This window comes from Epinephelus moara, chromosome 17 (genome assembly GCF_006386435.1).
Source record: "Epinephelus moara isolate mb chromosome 17, YSFRI_EMoa_1.0, whole genome shotgun sequence".
Taxonomy (NCBI): Eukaryota; Metazoa; Chordata; class Actinopteri; order Perciformes; family Serranidae; genus Epinephelus; species Epinephelus moara.
In genome coordinates this window covers 15,432,091-15,447,623 of record NC_065522.1, presented here as the reverse complement: position 1 = coordinate 15,447,623, position 15,533 = coordinate 15,432,091, and the positions used below count along the sequence as shown (strand labels likewise).

Sequence of the window (15,533 nt, the reverse complement as noted above, 5' to 3'; positions counted from 1 at the left end):
CGATGTGTCACGCCCAAGCCTCCACGAACAGCGCTAGGCTTGAGGCCAATTTGACAAAGTGGCTAAACCGTGGAATTACAACTTCCGAGTCTGTCACGTGATACCTAGGGGCCCAAAAATACTTCTTCCCACAGACTAACATTGTGAAAGAGACATGTAAATTTGTGGATACGTTGTTTTCAAGCGTCATATCCCCTGCTAAATGACTTTTTTCACTATCAAGATTTGATTAATTTAGGCTGATAATATTTCGAAAGTCAAGAAAAGCCGCACAATTAAATAATTTTATCTGCATTCAAGTTAATGGAGGGCCAAAACAGAAGATAGCCATTCGGCTGGCCAAAGTCTCAAGTGTATTTTTTCTATGGACCCGTGGCTGCGGAAATCTGAGTAATTTTATAACCAGGAAGTCAAACTTTTTGGCTGCATGCACAACTTTCATAGGGATGAACAGGGCCCGGCTTCATATGTTGCATCCAGGTCTCTTTATACATCCATGGTCAAGCCTCTTTTATATGTCACTTTCTGAAAATACTAATGCAAAGGATTAGCATCGAGCATCCTCGCTCATAGCTCCTCCGTAGGAGTCAAGACACCCTTAAAAGTGGTGTGCTAAGTTCAATCTCCCAGTCACAGACAGGAGGATGGAGAAAATCAAAAACGAGGACGCACAAAATAGAGAAATGAGAAGAGCCCGCTGTGTAGTGCTTTAGTCAGACCAAAAGACCAGCACCAGACCAGTTCCTCAGTAAATCTCTCTGATATTTATTGTATTGATGTATCAAAAGTAATTTTATGATATTAAATGTGCTTAAGTATTTAAAGTAAAAGTACAAGGTAAACACTGTTAATTACAAAGCAAGCGATCAGACATTATTTCTCCTTAACATGTACACCACCTTAAAAATGAAATGGTTAATTACACTTGACAAAAAAAGAGGTCTGTTTCAGGGGAAATGGATTATAGTCAAATACATTTTGTGAAGGAAATGTAGTGAAGTAAAAGCTGACAGAAATAAAAAAAAAATTCAAGTCAAGTACAGATTCTCTTTTAGAAAATATTAAAGTACTGTAACGAAGTATTTTCACTTCATTAAATTACACTACTGGACCTAGACAGCTTATAATCATAATGCTGGAATATGCACAATATACAATGCACCAATCCACTGAGAACTTTGCACTTTATTTTGCCAGGAAATAGATTTTATGGGTTTTTGTCATTTCATCGTCTGTCTTAGATTGTACCCTGCTACATCCTGAATAAGCTCAAGTCCACCTACAATACCTTAAGCAAGACCAATAAGATTTAAGATCTGTTTTAGAGTCTGGCTTGTAGTCTCACACCCGTTAGAGCCTAAATGAATACCTCTTATATATTTCTGTGTAGTGTGCATGTATGGAATGGTTACAAGACCAAAATTACCAAAAAGCAAAAATATATAAAGATGTGAAAAAACAAAAAAATCTTGCGTCAGTGCAGTATATATGTAAATTAAAGTGTTCCAAAAATCCACACAATATTAACTATGTAAAAGGCAGCACAGGCAAAAATAACATCACAAGATATTACACATTATAATTAGTGTATGAAAGAAATTAGAAGTAAATACTTATAGTGTATGAATGGATAATAGTATAAGAATTTAATAACATGCGGACATAAAGTTTGCCAAGGACAGTAGAACTAGATTATCCATTAAAAACACCGGCCATATAGATATGCTTAACCACAAGACTATCACTAACTAAAATACACTTAATGCAGTAGTTCTGGGAAATACACCTATATGTTTTTGTTAGTCAGGTAGTAAGTGAGAGGATCGACACTACTCATGTTTACTTATCACACATATGTGATAGTGGTGTCAATCTGCTCATGACTGTCAGCAGGAAAGCAAATATGTGTATTTCCCAAAACGTCAAACTATTCATTTAATGGTATATTTACGTTACGCCACAGACTCAAAATTGTCCATTTGGCTAAATTCTTACAAATTACAACTTCAACAAAAAAAAACAACAACAACATTGATTTACTGTACGATCTTGCTATTTTTTGTGTCAAGTAGAATTGATTTCAGGTTTGAGCTCATATGACTATATGAGCTATATTTTCAAAGTTCATACGTGTTATTTCTTTGGTCTAAGAGTGCTAAAATTCAAATTTCTGATGTCATAGAGTATGAAGTCAGGAGCTGCTACATAGAAAACGAATTGGGAAAGATGTTCTAGATCATTGGTTTCCAATTTTTGCAGAGTGCCGTTTCCTGCTGTAGAGTAAATGACAAAAGCCAAAACATCAGCAAAACATCCTTTATTGTATAGTTACAGTCTACTAATAAAACTCTCCCCGGTATGAACAGTGGTTACGTAAGCTTAAAACCAGCCACAGCTCAGCCCTGAGCAGAGTGACTGTCCTCTACTGACCAATCAACAGACTGCAGTGTTCACAGCTCCACCTTTTAGTGCCAGATCTGTGTACTAGGTACCCCAACAGAGGGGGGACCAAAATGGGGACAGTATGGAACGGTTCCATTGGTACCATCCACAACTTTTCACAGTGGAAACAGAAAAAAAGTTCACTGAACTGAACCATACTGCTCGGTGGAAACAGGGCTTAATAGACAGCTACTTAACGGAGACGGCAAACTAGCTTGACGACATGGCCAAAGGCAAGTATGGACTTTATACTTGATGACATCACAAGTTTGTGACTTGTCTGGTCTCTGGCTTTGAGAGAGAGAAACTCATGTTCACAAATATTGATTACATTTTTAAAGGCCAAAAAACAGCATATTGGAATTCTTAATTTAGGTGTGGTTTCCCTTTAATATGACTTATTTACAGATGTTGGGAGGTCACCCACGTCACTCGCTCAACAACTTTCCTTAAACCCTAAATAAAACCATAAAGTAAAACCAAACTTAAACTTGGCTCGGTTAATATATCCTCTTTTTCCCTTCCGCACAAAGTACAAGTACCGTGCTTAAATATAAAACTGACCCCTTGTGTTTTCATTTCATTGATGATATTGAGATTAATTCTCCTGTGCTGTTGAACCTACAGAGTTCCCCGTCTCACTCGACTGACCCTGTTCTGTCCTCTGCAATATCTCCATAGATGCTACGTCACCTGTACCAGGATTGAAAACCGGGAAAACTTCACCTGTGAAGGTAGCTTTTAAACTGCCGATGAGACTCTTATTTTCCACGTTATAAAAGGAAAGCTCTCCTTTGCCATAATTCAAATACACACCGACTGTCTGTGGTCTGGAATAAATGGGAAGTACAACTTGTGGTTGTGTGCTAAACTGAAGGGTATTTGCTCCGCCAGGGGAAGACGACAGGAACCAGAAACCATCAGATGTAGTTGGAGTAAAATCTGACTGAGGAATGACAGCTGCACTTGTAATGCCTACCCACCACGACTGTTTGACACCTACGTTTGGTTTCCACAAAGAAACCTCCCAGTAGTGTTCTCCAGATGAGAAGCCAGGTGTTCCTTTGATAGCTGTCAGACAGGTAACCTGCGGAAACGTACCGCCGGCGTCTCTCAGCATATGACCATCCTTGATTGTGAGATATTTATTTTCCGCCTTGTCAAGTGTGACGTTAACTGTTGAAAATTAAAAGCATTAGAGTGAAATCAGACTTTAGATAATGTACATAAATGTGATTTATAACAGACTCTCAAGAGATTACCGTAAGGCTTGCTGGCTTTAAGGATGTCTTCTGTAAAAGAGAATAAATGAAAATAGATTTAATACCAATACAATCTGTAAATATTACAATTCATCACACCAAGTTGTTTATTTACTTAATTATTGTCACAGTTAGTGATTTTCTTTGACTTTTTGAACAGGAACAGAGTTAATTCTTACCTTTTGGTAAAAGTTTAGTATTCTCTGGGGGAAAAAACACAAGAAAATGTTCGGTTATTTTATAAAGGCACTCATGAAGTTAAGTTTCATTGTCATGAGATGTATTCATGCATCACTCAGCCTGTTAAAACTGTTATATAATGTCTTCTGTGGCCCAGAGTTTGAAAAGAAACAACCATGTTTTCAGGGTTGGGAGACTTTAATAAGACACTATCCCGTTGCATTTTGGGAAATGTAGGATCCACTGTTTATGGAGCTTGACTTAAAGCAGGTGCTGTTTAAATTTGTCTCCAAAATGTCTTTTACAGAAGCACTAAATACTTAAATCCAATACTAAATTGATGCAGTATCCATGAACATAGTTAAATGGCCCTCTTACCTTCAGCATGGTCACTTCCTGATTTGGCTTTCTTCCCTGAAACAGAACATTTTCAGGATTTCGTATCAAATCGTATACGTCACATATAAACCAAGCATTTATCTCGTATCACACATTACCTCTCCTTATGAAATACAGCACTCCAAGTAACACGAGCACGGCCGTGAGGAGAAGTGCGAAAGCCACCCATCCACCCACTGAGGATCCAGACTCTGAATAAAAGAAATATTGTATTATTGTGTTTGCATTATCCAAGTGAAACAACAGAATGAATAACTCTTCTGTTTACCAGGTTGAGGAGGACTCCCCAGGTGCACTCTTGCCTCCTTCGCCTCTTTGTCAGCGATGCCCACTGAGCAGGAGACCTCAGTGGAGCTGGAGACAAGAAGCCAGCTTTGGACTGACAGGAGACCAGAAGAGTCTTTGCTGTACTTCAGGTTTTTGGGGGGGAGATCCTGCTTTTGATCCGACCAGCGCAGACTAGGCTGTGGATACCAGCCTTGAGACTCGCAGCTCATATTCAACATGTTGTCTTCTTTCCAAACCGCTGACAGGAGAGGCGGGGCGCCCATTGCTAGGAAGGAGAAGGAGATGACAACCATTTGATGTAAGAGTTTTAAACCATATCTTTGCGTTTCGGCTTTCTCCACTAGACTCACCTATCACCTGGAGACTGACAGTGGCTCTGTCGTAACTCTGATCGCTGCTGACGTAACAGGTGTATTCTCCTGCGTCCTCAATGGTGACATTTTTCAGCTTCAGGCTCACGTCACCTGTCGCCAGCCCTCCAGACGCTGCATCCTTCAAGCCAAACGAGACTCGGCCCACGTACGAAGCTTCCTGGGATGTGTCCTCAAACTTTTTTCCACGGTAAAACAAGATCAGGGAGTCACCACCACGGTACCAGTGTACCTCCAGACCCTCTGCATTTTGTGGGGGATTGAGCCAGCATGGTAATGTGGCTGTGTGGCCGCGGTACACTGAGACAGGGGTCCTTAAAACCTCAAGGCTATCTGAGACTGAAACAGAGCATAAATGTTGTTAGATAAGTTTCTGCTTTAGTAATAACCAATAAGTGCAAGGGATGAGTAATGAAGATCTGCCTCCCTAATGCCCTATATGCATTACTTCTGTATAATATAAGCCTAATGCATGTTTAGAATTGATTATATTAGTGGAAAATTAAGCACACTTCACAGGTTTAGCACAAAAAAGTAACAATAAATGTGAATAGGCAGTGATCAGAGAGAGAGAGAGAGAGAGAGAGAGAGAGAGAGAGAGAGAGAGAGAGAGAGAGAGAGAGAGAGAGAGAGAGAGAGAGAGAGACTGACTTACTGGGGGCAGCGCCACACACACACAGTGATGCAGCCACAAGGTACACATGCATCATAACTGCACCTGTAAAACCGCAGGAATATGAATTAGCCAAAGCCTGCGTTAAACCAACCGTAGCTAACACCAGGAAGTAAAATGACATGGTCTCTACACCTCCTCACACCTTGCGATCGGATTTAAATAAACACATATTCAGTAAAACAGCAGAATTCAGGAGGGACAAACCGCGTAAATTAACATCTTGGCCTACCCATCGTGCTGTTAGGAACTCCAGGGCGCAATATCCTTGACGCAGCTCGACGTACAGTCCTTAGTGTCGAAGATAAGTATGGAATACTGGTTTAAACATGTAGATTTTAAGCCAACGTTGGCTTTTCAAAGTCAATCCTTTGAAAGCGTGGGATATCGGAGAAAATGACCGCACTCCTCCACTCCCTGTGCTTATCAAATAACCGCTCTTACTTTCCCTTTCACTTTCCACTTGCCCGCTGCGGGTGTGAGTGAGAGTGAGAGCGGACACACTGCTCTGTTAGGAGCATTTTCATTTAAACGCTCATGTATTTATATGAAATCTAAATTTGCAGAGTCAAAATACACACATGGCCATTTCCCACTTGTTTATTTGAGGTTTATTAACTTACCGAAGTAAATCTTTTCCTGATGAAATAAAAAATCACATTAATAACTAGAGTAGGCTATAATTGTAAGCTATTAATAAATTACATAAACATTGCTTACAACAAAGAAGACTGTTATGGGAGAATTTGTATCATTATGCTTTATCCAAATAGGTTTATGACTAAATTAGGTCTAAAGTCCGCACAGGTCTCGTTAGGGGGTGGATCAGTAGGTATAACACCTGCCTGGTGTATTTATTGTCCAAACAAAAGCAGGCTACGGTTATAGAACATAAAGATTATATTCATGCTTAAGAAATATAAACACAAAATCAAAGAAACTAACACCCATAAAGACTTTTTTTTTAAATGCACACCCACTTGTGAAGTCATGAAGAGTGTAATGCATTTTTTCATTCATATATTATAAAATGTGATAGATGCAATTAGTTTCTACACTTGTCCAAATCCTACCTAACAAACTGGAATGATCTACCACAAGATGTAAATGTTCTTCATGCTTATCTATGACAGACATGTAATTTTGGATGCAATAGCTTATTATAGCCCCATCTGGACTCTAAGAACACACTGGATGGGTAGATCCTAAGAGTTAAATGTCAGACATTTTAAAGCAGCTGCTCAGGTTTGAGGAATATTTTCTTGGTCTTTTGGGGGGAAATCCAGCGTTAATTGGGTCAGTTAAAACATGTATTTGTCACCTACAAAGATCAAATCATACATTTTAACAGACTGTCTTCAAAGGTATAGAAGATACCTCTTCTTCTTCATCGACTGAGTATAAAAGAAACTTTATGTATAATGATGTTAAACACAGATGTGCCAGATGTGCTAATGAGGGACAGGACTTATGTAGTTTGTGAATTCTCACGTGAGAGCGCTGCTTGGATATAAACAGGAAAAATCAGAGGGGACCGGAATTTATGTGACAATAGCTTCAAAATAAATGTGTGTAGTCGGTTAATGTGTCAAAAAAGAGCGGGTACGCGTTAAGAACGTTCAATATTCATATCAACAAACGTAGTCAAATTATTTGGTTAATCTACGAACAGTCCACTGCGAAAAGACACAAAAATCAGCTAAGTTTAATTCTGATTTACCTTATTTTGAAATGTTGAACCGGAAGTTGCTTTTGTAACCGTTTGGTTAGTGCAATGGTCAAGTTTAGCTGCGTCTGTTACAGTCCACTGTGCTGTGAGCTTATGTATGGCGTAATTTATTTTACGCACTTTACAGTCGGTTGGAAATTACTCCACCTAGCATTATGTGTGGTATCAGCTCGGCTAACGCAAGAATGTACAATTTTTGTTTAAATTGCTATTATCAGCTCATATAGCTAGCTTTCTCCGGGTTTTTGGAAGAGGTATAGTTAGCATTAGCGGTGGAGTTCACTGACCCTCGGATACATGGCGACTTAGCAACCCTATTTTACATCTCCTAAGTCCGGGGCATCGTTATAATTTTGCGGGGTTGCACTTTTTTTTATCAGATATGTCTCAGCTTCCTGAGTGTGATGATACCACTCCACTGCTCAGGGATGATGCAAGCAGGTGAGTGCAGAGTTCAATAGCCTCTGACTTGACAAACTAGCCACTGTAACTTTAGCTGGGGTAAACATTCAGCTGGGAGCTTTAACTCAGAAGTGCACTGTTGAGGCTGTAGTGCGTCCACGCTGGTGTCCCTGTGCTTTATGTGAGACATGTATTTCCTGAACCACTACTGGTATATTGTTGTGTTGTTTTGTAGAGCCTGTGATGTTTCCGAGCATAATATATCAATAAACTCAGATCACCTTCACTGGCTTGTTGTCTTGTTTACAGTGATGACTCTCAGGATGAAGATTACAAGAGTCGGTGGAGGTCTATCAGAGTCATGTACTTCACCATGTTCTTCAGCAGTGTTGGTGAGGATGCCTCTTGAACGTGTTTAATGTAACAAGCCTGTTACAGACACACATCAGCAGGGGTTTAACAAGTTGTGAATGTTTGGAAAAATGGTCTCTGCCTTGCAACGGTGATGAAGAAAGATTAAGGAAACTGCTTTGTCTCTTGTGGGAGAAAATAAATCAGTGCTAATATCGCTGTTGTTTAACTTCAAATACATCTGACAATTGTAGAAAGGGATGAAATGACAAAATCCTTAAATGGGAAACATTGGATCAACAAAACAGAGTTCATCTTTTTTATTGAGGCTCTGGGTAATATCAGCTACATCCATTCAGTCAGCGATTCACACAGAAGCAATGTTTCACCCTTTTTCACCCATTCAGCCAGTTATGTATAATAAAAATACAGCAGGTAAAATATTTCTACACCCCATAACAAAAGTAGTGCGATTACCTTTTTGCAGCAGAGTACTGTAACTGAAAATATGATGCATCTGAGTGTTTACTGGGCTTGTGTTAAGTGTGATATAATTCATAACACGATATTTATGACCTTTGACAACATCTCATTCAAAATTAAAATCTGTCAAAAATTCTTGGCTTTCAGCATCTTAAATGTAAATGTATTTCTATTTCTTTACTCCACTATGATTAAAAAAAAAAGAATATCTTTCAGGGTAGTGTACGAAACAAGAAATTTAAGGACTTCATCTTGGAAAACACTTTTGTTTATTTTATTTTTTTTCAATAATTTAGAATATTATTGATATTTTTTTATTTTAACTTTTTGTTATAATTTTTTTTTAACCATTTTATGACATTCTTATAGACAAACAACTAATTGATTAATCAAAAAAGTAATTTACAGATTAAATGAAAATAATTGTTAGTTTTGAAGCTCTGTCTGAATCATCTGTTTTTTGTGACCTTTCAGGTTTCACTATTGTAATCACATCACTGTGGCCCTATTTGCAAAAGGTATGTATGACTTACTTTTTTTTTTTTCTTTTTTTTTTTAGGCTCTTTTATTTTTTCATTTAAGGGGAAATCTTGGCAGGGTAAACAGGAAGTGAAAGAAGCTAAACAGAATACCTCGAGGACTTAGATTTAGCAGAAGTACTGCACTTGAACTGTGCATTAGTTTATACTGAGTAAAGCGCAGTTCTAGATACTAGGGCACACTCTAGTCATGTGTCAAATGTAACTGCATGCAGCAATAATGGACCTTTGTCTCATGTATCAGCATTAATGCCATCATTACAACTCTCTAAGTCAGCTGCAGGGTCTTGTGTTTAAATTCACATTTTGTTTTGTTTATGTTTCTGATAGATTGATGACAGTGCCAACGCCAGTTTCTTGGGATGGGTGGTGGCAGCCTACAGTCTCGGTCAGATGTTGGCCTCACCTATTTTTGGCCTTTGGTCCAACCACCGGCCACGCAGGGAGCCGCTGGTGTGTTCCATCATCATCAACCTGTCAGCCAACATCTACTATGCCTACGCATACCTTCCCAGAACCAATAACAAAATCCACATGCTCATGTCCAGAGCCTTTGTGGGCTTTGGAGCAGGTGATTTGTGAAGGCCTGAATATGTTTCATATTATTTATTTGTGAGATGTCCACATACCTGCCTGTGAATATCTGTCCTTCTCATTTAATACCACGGCAGTTATTTGCTCATGAACCATATGTCACACAACCAACTCCTGTTGTTCACTTTGGTGTTTTATGGCAGGTAATGTTGCTGTGGTGAGGTCATATGTTGCTGGAGCTACATCCCTGAAGGAAAGGACCGGTGCCATGGCAAACATGAGTGCCTGTCAGGCTCTGGGTTTCATCCTGGGACCAGGTAAAGATGGCTGTATTTTGTTCACGTTATACAAACCAGGCCAGAGTAGAGAGAAATTATGCAAGCGTAGTGTGTGATGGGAGCAAAACTTTGTTGGTTTGTTTGTTTTAATACTTGCTTATCTTGTTTGTGTTAGCTCTGCAGGCATGCCTATCATTTATTGGTGAGCATGGTGTCACGGTAAAGTTCATAGACCTGCAGCTCAACATGTACACCGCTCCTGCTATACTGGCTGCAGCCTTTGGCCTCGTCAACATCCTGCTGGTTGTTTTGGTGCTGAGGTGAGGCTGTTTTCATAATGGAGCTCCTTGTTTTTCTGTAGATTCTGGAATTTGGTCAAATTAAGATCCCAGTGCTGTTTATTCCATTTAGCTGCTTCTGTCAGTTTATGTACAGTATTAAAGTTTTTCAGTGCTCTTTTGATTGGCTAAGAAATCTGCCGTGATTCTTGTCATCAGAGAGCACAGTGTTGATGACGATGGAAGACACATTCAGGCCATCAACTACACAGCAGAAGGTATTTATTGTCCTACTCCTCTTTTTTGTGCCTCCACGCCGCTAACAGCTGTGATCAGAGGCACATCCATCCATTCCATAGTTGTGAAGATGACATCACAAGAACACCTTGCGAGAATGTCCCCAAATTTAGCACAAACCTCTGCCTGGTATCACCGAAAAACTGATAAGATTTTGGTGGTCAGAGGTCACTGTGACCTTACGTCCTTCCCTTTCTCATTAACAAGATATCTCAGGAACACATGAAGGAAATTTACTCAAATTTGGCACAACTTCCGCTTGGACTTAATGATGAACTGGTGGTCAAAGGTCAAAGATCAAGGTCACTGTGACCACACAACATTTTTTGGCCATAACTCAAGAATTTATCCACCTATTATGACAAAATTTCACATAAATGTCTAATAGGATAAAATAGGTGTTTTAAACATATTTCCAGCCATGGACCCCTTCACTGAAAAAGACGGAGCAGGGACCTCTACTACATATACTGTATAAAATTGAGTTGTATATTAAACTTGGCTTGCAATAACACGCAGGGCGGCCTTAAGTGCCATATATAAACATACTCTTTTATGGTGTGTACAACGCTAAGCTATTAACATAATAATTACTGACAGATTCATGTATTTGTACCTCATGTTTTATTGCTAAACATAAATTTGGGAGGCACATTTATGTAATGTAGGTTTGCTGGCTCATCTGAGTGCAGGTAACAGTCAGCTCGTCATCAGTGTTGTGTGCTGTAAATCAAATGGGTTGTTTATTGTTATGAATAGACTGATTAATGTTTGCTAACAATATTTTAGAGTCATGGTAATGTGCATTTTCATATTTTACATATTATAATTATTTCGTGGGTTTTAATTTTTGAAAAAAAAAAAGTAGGAAAAAAAAGTATCAAACAATAATTTGGTGGCCCCCTTGCAGTAACTTAGAGAATCCCGTAGGGGTCGCAGCCCCCCTGGTGAAGACCCATGGGGGAAAATGATGACCATTATTTAACACCATATCTCGGGATCATGGAAATGATCTGCAAATTTCCCCGCTGTGGGACGAACAAAGGATTATCTCATCTTATGACACAAGGGACAGGTCAGGCAGATGCCAGTAGTTCCTCTTTGAATTACAGAATCAAGATAATAAAGGACATTTACAATATTTTTAGTCAGTGTAGGATATTGTTTGCTTTTTGATCCAAGCCTTTATTATCTTCTTCCCTTACTTGTAGAAAGTGATGACGTAAGTGAAGAAGCTGAGGAGACCATTGATCAGGTAGCGGTCCTGACTTCCAACGCCCTCTTCTTCATCGTCATGTTCATCTTTGCTGTCTTTGAGACGTATGTATTTCATTACAGAAAACTGAGGCAGTCAAGTTTGAATATAACAAAGATGCTGCCTCTTTATACTCAGTCATATAAAGTTTTTACTGTATATTTCTGTAATGTTTCAGGATTGCCACGCCTTTGTCCATGGACATGTTCGCTTGGACAAGGAAAGAAGCTGTGTTATACAATGGCATCATCATCTGTGGCATTGGATTTGAATCCATTTTGGTGTTTCTACTTGTAAAAGTAGCCTCTCAAAGGTACCCTTCCTCATGCATGTATAGATAAGATAAAAATATATTTCAGCATCAATGAATTTGGTGAATCAAGAATGTAAATTTCCTTTCAGGTACGGGGATCGTCCTGTGTTGCTTGCAGGCTTGGCCATTATATTCTGTGGCTTCTTTATTCTACTTCCATGGGGAAATCATTACCCTAAAATCCAGTGGGCAGGTATGCTCTGCTTTAACTGCACAGATTGATTCAGTTTCCTTTGTTGAGTAATTAGATTAATTTGAGATTTTTAACAGATTTTTAATACCCTAGTGTGGCAACATTAGTGTATTGGTGTGTAGTGGTGCCAGTTCTTGAGGCTGCAAGAATAGAATCAGAAACAGGTTCACCGCCAAGTAGGTTTTCACACACAAGGAATTTGCCTTGGTGTTTGGTGCGTAACAATATACAGAAACTAAAAGATAAAAGCAAGTACTGCAAACAGTCAAGAAGCATAAATAAAATTGAAAAGAAAGTGCAATATATCTGCTTTAAAAATGAAGAGCTGACCTGTTTTGTGCCGGGATGTGTTTAGATTCATGTGTCATGTATAGAGAATATCTGTAATCCTGGTTAAAAGCATGGCAGTCTCGATGACTGTTACGTGTGGCGCAGGCACAGGAAGCATAAATATAAAATATACTTTAAAATGATTCTTTGTTAAAACCCTGCTTGATTCCGAGATAAAATAGATAAATAAATATATAAATAAATACAGTTCCAGCAGCTCAGGAGGGGCAGAGGAGTCTTGGTACCTCCAGCTTGATTTATGGATATTGAGCACAGTTAAATTATAGTTAAAATTACATTATTATGAGTTCAAATGCCTATAAAACAATTGCAGGTTCACATGTCTTATTAGATATATAGAGGAAAGTATTATCAACTTGTATGTTAGTGATAAGCGCATAAATGAGTGCTAAAAAACAATGAATAAATATTGAAAGTGCTATGAAAGATCAGTAGTTAAAAATGGTCTGGTCAATATTAAAAGAACTCCACATAACTTGTGCTCAAAGGTTCGGAAATATATAGTGTATATATATACATATATATATAATATATAGAGAGAATATCTGTTATTATGTACAGCTGAGAGTCACACTGGGTAAATGTTGAAAATGAGCAGTCTGGCTGATTATTCCAATGTTCTGCTTCTGCGTTTCTTTCCAAAATCCAGACCTCAAAAACAACTCTTTGGTCAGTCAGATATCTAAAGCCACGATAGCCTCCAACGACTCCATGGAGCCAACTGGCTGCCCGTATGAACAGACCTGGTGCCAGTATACGCCCGCCATCCATCTGGCCCAGTACATCACATCTGACTTCCTTATCGGGATAGGATACCCAGCCTGCAACGTGATGTCCTACACACTGTATTCCAAAATCCTCGGACCCAAACCTCAGGTAAGAAGCAATAAGGGTGCTTTAAATCACTCTGAATGCGCCTACATATTTCCCAAAATGTTGTTTTGCTTTGTAACTTCAGAGCATGACTATATTAAGATTATCTTTACTGTTGCTTTCTGCAGGGCGTGTACATGGGGTGGTTGACAGCCTCGGGGAGCGGAGCGCGCACATTGGGTCCAGTCTTTGTCTCCCAGGCCTACACCATGCTGGGACCCCGCTGGGCCTTCAGCCTCATCTGTGGCATGGTGGTAGGGGCCATCATCCTCCTCAGCTCTGTTTACCACAGACTCATTGCCTTTTCTGTACGCCACGGACGGATAATAGAATAACAAGTGGAAAGACTGATGGCAGTTTCCTACTTTTACTCTTAAAAACTTTAAACCAAATTCCAAGTTATATAATGAAGGTTCTTTGTTGCTGTTACTTCCTTTTAAAATATGGCAACAAGTAAACCTTGGAGAGTTTGTGACTCAGGGTTGACCTTTAAACTCTAAGGCGAAGAGATAAGGCCGGGTTATTTCTCATGATTTGACCTAAAATGGCTGCTTTGTGAGTTGAAAGGGAGCGAGCACTGCAGCTGCACTTTAACTCACGTGTTATGAAAGAAGCCATGTGACGCCTTTTCATAATCTTGTATCCATGATATCAAAGCGAATGCAGTTTTAAATCGAGTTACTGAACACAAGTTTTATGTAATTACCTTGTTGGTCTCAAAGCTAAATTAATTACAACATTTTTTTTACTTATACTTCAACTTCAGCAAAGCCTTTTTAAAACCTGAAAAGCTCCTCTTTGGAATAAATTTTAACATTTAATTTTGAAATCTACAGGCACATATAAACATATGCTATCAAATTATGTGATGTTTAGTTTTTATCAACATAAAATGTGCCAATTACTGAATAGGGTATGTGAAGGTACGTCACGCTGTGTGGGACGGGGGCGCCATCTTGTGAGGAGTGTGCTCTGTTGCCTGTGCCTGCTATGTGGGTTACCTGCTCACATTGTGTTTGGTTTAAAAGTCTTATTGGTCCAGAAAGAGGAGTGCAACGTTGCCTTTGTGAGTATGACTGTGCACCCTCAGTTTGCCAGCTTGTGAGTAAGTAGATCTTGCACCCAGCCACTGCAAAACTGTTCATGAGCCTGTCGGGCTTTGTAACTTTTAAACTCTTGCAAAGTGTATGCACTTAATCCAAAAACAAGAGTGGACCTGGGCTGCCAAGTCATATGGATCTGTGATGTTTATCATGATTACTTTGTCCAAATTCTGTTGCTTAGCACTGTGTTTCAGTTTCTCCTGGTAGGGTCACTTCTCCATCTCTTCAGATTTGACCGATGTGACTTTTTAGCCAAACAGTGCAAAAGGTAGGCTGGTAATCACCACAGCAGGCTCAGGTAACAGAGCGTGTTCCTCACAAAATGGTGTCCCTGTCCTAAAATGTAACAAGGCGTGAGCCAATTTCACATTCCCTATAATGCTTAATTGATTGTATGTGGCATTCCCTGTACTTTATGAACTGATTATCTTTACAATGGTTATTTTTCTGTTTGAGTGGAGAAAATGGGAGGCATCAGTTTTGTTGTCATGCAAGAGATGTAGAGAGAAACAAACATTACACAGGCAGTATAAATGAAATATTTCCAGTCAAACATTTCCTCATTCAGGTGTTTTCCTTTAAAGGAAGACATTGATGGTATTATTCCATTTCTATTAATCGCTACGCTGACAACTGTTTAAAACTACAAGTGTGAAATTTTTCTGAAAGCTGTGTGAATGTGTGTGTGCTAATGATTCGCTGACTGTTGTATTAAAGGATTAATGTGATCTTTAATTGTCAGTGTCACTGTATGTTTAATGTTATCAGGATTGGTGAAGAGTGACCCCTTATGTGCAGAATGCTTGATGATATACACCGATCAGACACAACATTAAAACCACTGACGGATGAAGTGAGTCACACTGATCACAATCAGAAATACTTTATTGATCCCTGAGGGGAAATTATAATCCGTTACAGTTGCTGCGATGTAAAGAA

At 39.1% G+C, this 15,533-nt stretch overlaps 2 protein-coding genes across 2 annotated transcripts; one reads left to right on the top strand and one right to left on the bottom strand.

The window, feature by feature from the left end:
• Positions 1–2,302: 2,302 nt before the first annotated feature.
• Positions 2,303–7,201, bottom strand: LOC126403764 (butyrophilin subfamily 1 member A1-like). The gene is made up of 9 exons (XM_050066526.1): positions 5,848–7,201; positions 5,598–5,660; positions 4,922–5,281; positions 4,552–4,836; positions 4,382–4,474; positions 4,263–4,298; positions 3,884–3,907; positions 3,705–3,734; positions 2,303–3,618 (listed from the first exon to the last, which is right to left on the bottom strand). The coding sequence occupies exons 1-9, from the start codon at positions 5,849–5,851 to the stop codon at positions 3,041–3,043; spliced, it is 1,473 nt and encodes a 490-aa protein (XP_049922483.1). The 5' UTR covers positions 5,852–7,201; the 3' UTR covers positions 2,303–3,040.
• Positions 7,202–7,396: 195 nt separating this feature from the next.
• On the top strand, positions 7,397–15,329 carry mfsd8 (major facilitator superfamily domain containing 8). Its single transcript, XM_050066525.1, has 12 exons — positions 7,397–7,785; positions 8,056–8,138; positions 9,055–9,098; positions 9,450–9,690; positions 9,857–9,970; positions 10,107–10,251; positions 10,429–10,487; positions 11,718–11,826; positions 11,940–12,074; positions 12,164–12,267; positions 13,268–13,494; positions 13,620–15,329. Exons 1-12 carry the CDS (start codon positions 7,727–7,729, stop codon positions 13,824–13,826), a joined length of 1,527 nt encoding a protein of 508 aa, XP_049922482.1. The 5' UTR covers positions 7,397–7,726; the 3' UTR covers positions 13,827–15,329.
• Positions 15,330–15,533: the final 204 nt, after the last annotated feature.